The sequence below is a fragment of the Taurulus bubalis genome (assembly GCF_910589615.1).
Source record: "Taurulus bubalis genome assembly, chromosome: 17".
Classification (NCBI taxonomy): domain Eukaryota; kingdom Metazoa; phylum Chordata; class Actinopteri; order Perciformes; family Cottidae; genus Taurulus; species Taurulus bubalis.
Window position 1 is genome coordinate 17,046,450 of NC_136605.1, and position 9,508 is coordinate 17,055,957.

General features: G+C 40.9%; 2 protein-coding genes across 2 annotated transcripts in view; one reads left to right on the forward strand and one right to left on the reverse strand.

The window, feature by feature from the left end:
* mgat5b (alpha-1,6-mannosylglycoprotein 6-beta-N-acetylglucosaminyltransferase B) overlaps nt 1-761 on the reverse strand; it is a gene marked incomplete at both ends in the record, with an annotated part of 48,679 nt that extends 47,918 nt beyond the window's left edge. Inside the window, one exon of the mRNA XM_079232847.1 lies at nt 694-761. Coding sequence (XP_079088973.1) covers nt 694-761 — 68 coding nt within the window. The remainder of the gene's footprint in view (nt 1-693) is intronic.
* A 4,941-nt stretch (nt 762-5,702) lies between these two features.
* LOC306749991 (uncharacterized protein) lies at nt 5,703-8,058 on the forward strand. Its single transcript, XM_079233358.1, has 3 exons — nt 5,703-5,781; nt 6,314-6,634; nt 6,713-8,058. The coding sequence occupies exons 2-3, from the start codon at nt 6,550-6,552 to the stop codon at nt 7,072-7,074; spliced, it is 447 nt and encodes a 148-aa protein (XP_079089484.1). The 5' UTR covers nt 5,703-5,781; nt 6,314-6,549; the 3' UTR covers nt 7,075-8,058.
* The last annotated feature ends 1,450 nt before the right edge of the window (nt 8,059-9,508 follow it).

Below are 9,508 nucleotides of genomic sequence, written 5' to 3' on the forward strand. Positions count from 1 at the left end.
TCATTCTGGCCACATGACATCTATTGCTTCAGTCCATCCGGGGAGAGGGATCCTCCTCTGTTGCTCTCCCTCAGGTTTCTTCCCCTTTTTTTCATAGTGAAAGGGTTTTTACTATCTTTATTGGGGGAGTTTTTCCTGATCCGATGTGAGGTCCCGGGACAGGGATGTCATGTGTACAGATTGTAAACCCCTCAGAGGCAAACTTGTATTTGTGATGTTGGGCTATACAAAATAAACTGAATTGAATATTAGCACCACCAGTACCATATTAACGCCAGTGAGCCCCGCAGCTTGTGTACAACCCATCTAGTTAGACGTGTAAGTTTTAATGAGTTTATATCTGCTTGAGTTGCTTTCACTCCTCTCCAGCTGCTGCTGCTGCTGCTGGTGGTGAAAGTTTTAGCTGTGTAAGCAAACGTTAATTATAGCGCAGCAGGCATTCCGTTGTTCCCATTAATGCCAATGGCTCCAATAAAAAAAAATTAATGCCAAGGGTGTGCACTTGCAAGATTTGCTCTCCTGCAAGAAAATGCATACAAAGATCAATGCTGCAGGTTGTCTGTATTATTATATTTCAATTGCATAGTCTCATTTTTCGTTTTTGCTTATGATGAGAATAAACCAATGGACTAGTGGAGTCGACTGTTTGTGTGTAACGTGTGTTGTAAAAGAGCCGCGACAACGTGTTCTTACCTGAACGGTTTGAAAGTGAGAAGACATCTCCTCACCATAATGGAAAGGTCGGTGCTGGTTGCAATCATTTCCCACACACGTAGAGAGCGCCGCGTCCTCTTAACATTGTGCGCGTCGGCGTAACAACCATCAAAACCACAAGCAGCGTCAGAAACATAACTTTTAACCAGAGTCCCCGAGGATTGACAGAGAGCGCAGCGGAGCGGGCAAGTTCCCGGTCCGACAGCTGACCGTGCTGTGCTGTGCTGCGCGCGCGTGTGTGTGAGTGTGTGTGTGTGTGAACAACTTTAGCGGGGATCCCGCCGTTGCGTCCTGCTGTAGCAGCGGGTCGATGGTCCTCCTTCCCGGTTCTGCAGAGGAATAATTACGAACACAACTCAGTCAGTCTCCATTTAGTTGTGGTTGTCCTTACGCGCACCGAGGTGGAGCAACAACACATGACTGGTGAGTTCCTTGATTTCCTCTCAGTAGATGGACTCGCTGACTCTTCTCGTGGTGTGAGTCGCTCTTTCTCTGTGGCTCGTTTGCCGATAGCGCCATCTAACGACTCACACGAGAAAAGGAAATATGTATTTTCTGTGTTTATTTTTTTTTAAACACAGCAGACAATATGCTTTATGCAAACGTGTAGTAGCCTGTAGGCTAAGTAGTGAATTACATAGTATTACATTAGAAACAAGTCAGATCAATGTAAATGCCAGCGGGGTATGCTTCTGCATAATAATGCAGGTCTAATATGGATTTAGTTCTAGTAGATTAATACAAGGGAACTAATCACCAAGACATTGAACTGATCCAAGTTAATGGATTAATTCAGCAAAACCGATCCCTATCCATAATAATTAAATAATTGTCTCAAATAATGCATTTAGCGCCATTTTTAAACGTATGTAACATAAGTTCCCTCTGGTTTCAGGACCCGTTTCAGCACCGCGGACAGCTCCGAGTGTTTCCCTGCAGACAGCGCAGCTCAGCAGCGACACCCAGCGGCCAGAACACAGAATGCACTGACAGCCCTGTGCAGTAAACTATTACTTTTTGGTCATTAATTATGGCTCTTAAAAGACATTGTAAAACGGTGACATTTTTCATTTTAACACGGATGTCTTTAAATTGAAAAAACGCTGGCTTTTAATTTGATTTAATAGAATATTTATTTAAAAGTGAATGCGTTGTGAAACAGTTGATATTGCGATTAGCTTCTGGCACAATCACAAAGGGACATGTGTCCCTTGTCTTTAGAGGAAATAAAGATGAAAACAATACAAACAAAGTATTGACTTGACCCCGCTGTCCCCACTGTAACATCTTCATCGCCATCAAGGAAAGAGGAACCATCATCGAGTCGTCCAAGGCCACATCCAGCGTCAGCCTAATGTACAGCAAGCCGCGGCATCCTTTGTTACCATAGAAACTGTTTTCACCCTTACTATATCGGGCCTTGGCTTTGCCTGTTGCCGCTATCGCCTCTTGGCCTGCAGCCCAAACAGACTGGCTCCGCTGGCTGAGATTTAAAATGCAGTACCGGTCAGATCACATTCACTTATTGTAAAACAACAACATGGCCGACTGCAGGGCATCATTACAGGAGTGGGTGACAGAGAACCGTGTGTGTGTGTGTGTGTGTGTGTGTGTGTGTGTGTGTGTGTGTGTGTGTGTGTGTGTGTGTGTGTGTGTGTATGTGTGTGTGTGTTTCTTTGTATTTTAAAGCAATATCTGGCTTTGGCTTTACAAATGAACAAAGCAATCGCAGAAAAGCAAGTGTTCATTGAATCGGAGATAACCTCTCACACCCTTTTGATGAAGAGATGAATCATAGAGAAAGCTGAACCAAGGAAACTACCACCCGCAGCATTGTGTCAGGTTCTCAGTCCTCCTCCTTCTACTGCTTAATGACCTCTTCACCACAGCACTATCCACCAATGTTTGTTATCTTACTGACACGCACTGCCTCTCTGTCTGAGCCTCTATCTTTGTCTCCGTCTGCCTACTTGTCTCCTGAGTGCAGTTTCTCTTTCCCTCCCACTGTTTGGTTTGGACTCACAGAAGCAGACGCCCAAGGACAGAGATCTCTTGAAAGCATTCCCTTTATAATAAACACTGTATGCATATAACAGGGAAATATACGTCTGGGAAAAGCAAGAGTGAAATGCAGACGTATGTTTACAAAATGGGAAGAAAATCAAATGCACTTAGCACCATTGTAGCTTTGATCGCAGTAGAAACTAGAAGGGCATTCAGAGAGTGTAGTCCAATCCGCTGCACAATTTAATGAGCTCTTCTTTGGCCACTGCTGCACTCGTAGACAGTTTTATGAAAATAGGGCCCGTAGTTTTTCTGTAATCCTGCAAAAAAAAAAAAGAATGTTCATTTATAGCTCCATCAAGATGCAGATGCACTACAGTCTTCTTCCATACCGCCTCCCTCCCAGAGGCTTCCACTCTTACATAATAATTCAATAAATTACATACTGCCATACTGAGATTGATTAATTCATTAATTGAGTACTGTATACTTCAACAGTTACACAGCGAGTGTCCAGTATGGAGATGTCTGTACATGTGAGGGCATGCATCAGAGCAGCACCTCACTTCACACGGAAAGAGGCGCATCCTTCAAAGTGTGGGTGCAGGAAGATACAGGCATGAGCTCGGGGTTAGGCGTATTTGTGTGGCAGTTGTGTGAAGGGCAAATGTTCCAGAAAAGCTGGGGATTTTTTGGGAAGATCCAGGTTCAAGTTGCAGGGGACTTTTGGCTGACTGCTGGCCAGGTGTCACAGAATAGTTTCTAATTTAATATAAGACCGACAAGCTCGAGCTACATTACAGTCGAGGATTTTGAAGAGTGAAACATGACACGCCTAACATGAGATATAGGTCATCTCCACTTAGTGCTCGTGTAAAGACCAGACCGTACTTCTTGGCTGTTGTCAGGGTGTTTCATTGTCATCCAACGCTCCCACATGTTTACATGTTAACCTGTTTGCATTTAATCAGCTTTTTCTTGCCAGTTTTACATCTACTAAAAATAAGTTTCCCCTCTGGTTATTGATACAGCTACGTGAGAGAATGTGTGCTTGCCTCTGACTGCAAATGTTTTAATATTTGTGGATGTAAATATGCTGTATTATTAGGTAATCAGCTGCTAAAAAGTCAATACAACAATACCGCACACTACCATAAAATGAAAAAAAAACTGTTTGAATTAATTTCACTCCAATAGCATAATGCACAGGAAGCGTATACGTACTGAGGTATTGATATACACAACTCTTGGTATTCTTTGCATTGTACTTTCAGGTGTCACATTACGTAAAGTAACAAGGTGTTCCATATGAATTTGTCCATTGTACAAAATAATACTTTATCCTCACTATTCATGTCGAAATGTTAGAAACTGATGGCTATAGTCCAGAAATCTGGTTACATTTTGTCTATTTATGTGACGTATGTGATGTTATTTGATGCCATAAGATAACAAGAACACATTGTAATACTAATGAATAGGGCTTTAGTACAACCAATATAAATGTGATTTAAACAAAGGTTCCTTACTAATAGAAGTTAATGATGCATCCGTTTCATCGTGAGAAAGAGTAACTTGTTATCTCATGCCTGCCTTCCCTTTCATCCAGGATCACTGAGGTATTTGGAGATGTCTGGACAGATATCTTTGCCTCGTCTTCTCCACACACAGTACAGCTCATCTTCCGCATTTGTTGTGAAACTCGAGATTGATGCTGGAAGTTTTAACACGTAGAGCGTGAAAGTAATGTGAAATCCAGTATATCTTAATTGCAATTGTTGCTATGATGTACTATAGAGAGGCTTGCAGCGTTTTCAATTATTTAGGGCTAAAACACTGATTTGCTGTCAGCGGGACACACACAACCATGCCGCACATATAGCAGCAGGGTTTTGGAAAAGAGCCCATTATTCTTGTCTTTTATTTATTTAATTACAGCCTACAGGCTTTGTTCTTTCAGCATTACAAAAACTTTCAGGGCCAAGGTGTCAGAGCGCAACAGAATTCAGCTGCTGCAGAAAGGTCAGTCCCAAGTAGATAAACAAAACCCGGGTCCTAGATTTGACTTATAAAATATTCATCTATGCCACCAAAGCTTCTAGTAAGTCCATCTGAGGTTTCTCCTCTGTGCCATGCAGAGAAACACATGTCTGGCCTCTCCTCCCTGAGATAAGTGGTTTGAGTCAAACCCAAATACACTGGTGAACAAAAGGCTGCTTTCAATGTGACTGAGAAGTTATAGATGATCAGATACAAAGTCTCTGACTGTGCTTTTATCTGACTGTACTATTTTAACTATTTTTGACTGTTTTAACTGTTTGTTTTACATCATGTTTTGTATTTATTATGTTTTGTCTTTTCTGTGGACCCAGGAAGATTAGCGGGGCAGCTAATGGATCCAGTTAATAAACTAATAGACTAAAGAGTGTCCGTATAAACTGTTTTTGTCTTTCATACAGATGGCCACAAATGGGCTTTAATCAACCTTTCTAAAGGAAAAACAATGCTCATATTTTTTAACAAGTGGAAACAAATTGACCTCCTACTATCAGACGGTCAATCAAAGTAATTAATCAAATATTAAACGTATCAAATTGTAATCTATAACCTTTTAAGGGCTAAAAATAATAAAACCAAAATGATATGTTGAGCCAGAATTGAATGAGAGCTTGAGAAAAGATCTATATTCATACATCAGGAAAGTAGAGTATCAAAACAAGGTTTCTTCTAATGAGGGAGGAACATTCACTTTTGCTCTTGTTCCTCGGCCGTCATTCATTCCAGGGCAAGTCTGCTCAAGTTAGGACCTGCCGCCACACGACCAAGACTTTCCCTCAACGTGCTGAGCGTTCTCACACACAACAGATCCTCAGCATGGTGAGTACACACACATGCTTCAGTCCAGTCAGTTGTCTGTGTTGGGCTTTCATCTGGTTCATCTAATGTGATGAATATTGATCTCAACGCAGATGAAAGGGATGAGTTTCTCCTCGGATGTGAAGACTCGGCGTGCCGTTGGCTGGGTGTCCGTCCTCTGGTTCACTTCAGCGGTCAGCATCGCCGGTGAGGTTTTGTTTTGTGCATGAAAGGAGACATTTATCAAAACTGATTTTCTTTAAACTGATTGAAATGTTCACAGCGCAGGAGTTTTACTGAATATGTGCATCGTGTAATGGCTGCACACTGTTTTCATGATTTAAGGAAAAAGACAAGTAGTGGCTCTTGAAGAGAAACAAAGAGACCTCAAGCTCTTACAGTCCAACCTTTATTTTTTACCCCTGTTTGGATTTGAAGGAATAATTGAACATGTTGAGAAATACAGTACTTGTGTTTCTTGCTCATAGTTAGATGAGAAGATCAATAATACTGCATAAATAATGGAAACAGCTAGCCTGGTTCTTCCTGATAATAGTCCAACATGTAACCCTCTCTAGTTTCATTATGTGGGTTTAGAACAGATTAAACAAAGTGAGTTTTAGAGGTGATGCTTAGTGGATTGTATTTGACAAATGATAATACAATGTCCACAGGGAATCATTCATCAGACCGTGTTTTATTTGAACTTTCAGTCTTTCCTTTTTCTCTGGTGATTCAGCCAGTCAAGGTGTGAAGCTGCAGACCGTTCCCCAGGTGGTCGCGCGGTGTGGAGATAACGTGACGTTGACATGTGATGCCAGCTCATCGCGCCCGTTGGATATTAGGTTATTTTCCTGGCTGGATAAGAATAATGGAAGTGTGTGTGAGGGAGAAGGCCAACCTGACTCTGAGGTTGTGTGTGAAAGGACGGCCCAGCCGCTCGTCCACACACTCAGCCTGACTCTCTTCAGCGTGATGCCGGTCCACCAGGGGGAGTACTCCTGCAAACTACGCTGCACGTTCGGAGCAAAGTCTGACACAACTAAAGTTATTGTACAAGGTGAGCTACAACTTTACTTTTTTTTTTTAAACATATTTTTCTTCTTTTTATCTGTCTAAAAGTGCTTGATCTTTACAGACTGCATTGGAAGTTATGACTCCTCTATCAAGAAGTCTCATGCTGAGTGCTGGTTCAGTGGAGTTTACCCCGTTGGCACCGTCCACTGGTTCCAGGGAGACGTTAACTTCACAAACTCGGCCAGCACACAGCAACAGATGGACCGTCATGGACGCTACAATGTCTCGAGTACAATAGACGCAAGGAAAGGAAACCTGAAGCAGCCGTATGAATGCACACTGTGGATTCCCTCCAACGGGAAGGTGCTCGCCAGTCAAAGCCTACATCCGAGTGAGAAACAAGAGGACACCAGGTCATCAGGAAGCAAGGTCACACTGCAGTGGATCTGTGTAATGCTGGGAATCATCACCTTTATGATGTGAAAGAAACTAACATTACATTTAAATCTAAAATGTAACGTTTTCATTGGCATCATCTCTTTTGTTTTACTGGTACGTGTACATTACTTAATCAAACCTACACTTCATCCTGATGGCCAGAAGGTGGCAGTCTTACACACCTTTTATTGTAAATGCTCTACATGGGAATTTGATCAGTATTCTGAGTTTACTACAAACACATGAAAATTGAAGCAGATTCAATTTATCCTCTAATTGACACAAATTCAAACATCCTGAATAGAAGACATGCTTTAGCTGACGAGCAATACAAATGATGTGATATTAAGTTGAGTAGATTAGGACATTTATGCTGTGAAATTTCTTCATTAAACAGATGATTTTTTTCAGTCATCTTTTTCCTTTTGTTGTTTAAACAGCAAAACAAACAAAGTTGATATTGTGTATTGAGGATTATTTCCTTAATCTGCGTTGTAGTTATGCTACTTAAAAGTGTAGAATGTAATGCATTTCATGAATTTTCATCGAGGTAAGCTTCGTTGAAATCGTACATCGTCTCTTATTAGGATTTGTACACGATGATCCTCAGAGCTCGAGTTTCTGTTCCAACCAAATGAGTTTGCTCATCTGTGGTGTGACTGTATCTGTGAAAAGAGTATTTGGTTATGCGTGTTTAGAGATCTGTATTCTCCTCACTGCACTTCGCTGTGAACGTAGAGATGTTTAGGTATTCAGACTTTCAGGCCGCCATCAGGCTCGTAGAACACAGCATTTGGCTGTTTGAGTTTGGTGTTCTTTGTTGAACTGTTTTGAGTTTTTAGTAAAGTTTCACAGCCCGCTGAACAGGCTTTTGTATTTCAGTTTGAGTTTGTTGACGATTTGCTCAGTGATGCAACGTTCAAATAACACCAGGTTTTGCTCGGTTGGATAGTGAAAAGCAAACCTTTCTTTGAGTATTTGTATGCATTTCTTCTTTTGTGATACTGATAAAACCCTCAGTCGACCCGATGCAGTCTCTTGCATTAGTGGCAAAACACCCTTAATTGTGCAACATACAAGTGGATTTACATAAAGCCAACTATGAGTCACTGAAGTAGAACTGCCATAACTATAAACAGTCAGCCAAGACTGCAAGCGAGGACATGTGCAGGTATTGTTTACTTTCTCTCAGGCGTGGTGTTCATCACACTGTTGCATAAACAGGAGCAAAGACACAAAGAGAAACTTTCGCTGCAAGGCTCAAACTGAAGAAAGTGAGAAAACAACGTATCAGAGCAACAGAAGCAAATGCTGCTCTCTAACCTACAGGAGCAGCAGCAGGTCAGAGGGCAGCGTTTGCTTCTGGTGCTCTGAAACATTTATCAAAGACTAAAGATGTCCATCAGCCGAGGCTTTGAGCTCGTAAACCTGACGACTGCAGCAGGAGAGGCAGTGAGATAACCTCAGGAGAGCAGAGACACTGCAGATTAGTTACTAAGGACCGAACACAGAGGAGACACAGGCGGTTGCTCCAGTAGAGCAACAACGCAATTGTATTAATTGAGGATCAATAGTGTTTTAGCCAGTATCCACTCAGAGAACAAAATTACCATTCAACAATAATCATTCAGGCTTAATATCAATATCATAATATCATAGGGGATTCATATTATACTACACACAATATAATATATAATATATATATATATATATATATATATATATATATATATATATATATATATATATATATATCATTCTATTATCAAGTCTTTAAGGAATACTTTGACATTTTGTGAAATCCTGTTTGCATATTCAGTTTACATATTGATGTAGTTGTGGTGGCCTGTTCCTTGTTCGTGTCCTATTCTGTGCCACGTTACGGGACTCCGCTTCTTGACTCCAATGTTCCAAATAATAACTCCGGAGACGTTGAATCCATTTCCATAATTTTGTCGATTTATTTTCTCTTGAATCGAACAAACAAAATCATAAATCTAACTTCAGTTCCAGCTTAAATTAAGGTGAGTTCTAACGTGAGGTCAAAGACTGTGCCGACGTCCCGTTGCACATAAAAAAAATAAAAAAATGATATTCGGTCCCGCCCCTTCCTCTTATACCAGCTGCTCCTCATCAGATTAATATAGACAATTCACAGAAAAAAGCATTATTTCGAATGTGAATATAAGATCCATTCATATGGCAAAGGAACGTCTTTAAATCATACAAATTAATGATATAACATGAATTATAATCAAACTACATATATGGCTCCAACAATAGTATTATTGATACAGTGCAATCAATCTTCTCATCCAACTCTCGTCAAGAAGCTGAATATGTGCATCTCAAAGTGTTGAAGGAGCTGAACAGAACGTGATGTCCAAAGCAGAGGCTCGAATTTCGTAACGGGAACAAAACGGATTCACCAACTGTGATGTTCAAAACATCTAATCAGTAATCTTTACATGCAAATAAG

Excerpts from the sequence above, each read along its gene's own strand:
- LOC306749991 (XM_079233358.1), top strand. The coding sequence starts at position 6,550 with ATGCCGGTCCACCAGGGGGAGTACTCCTGCAAACTACGCTGCACGTTC. Across the intron at positions 6,635-6,712 it reads AACTAAAGTTATTGTACAAG|ACTGCATTGGAAGTTATGAC; the intron begins GTGAGCTACAAC and ends TGATCTTTACAG.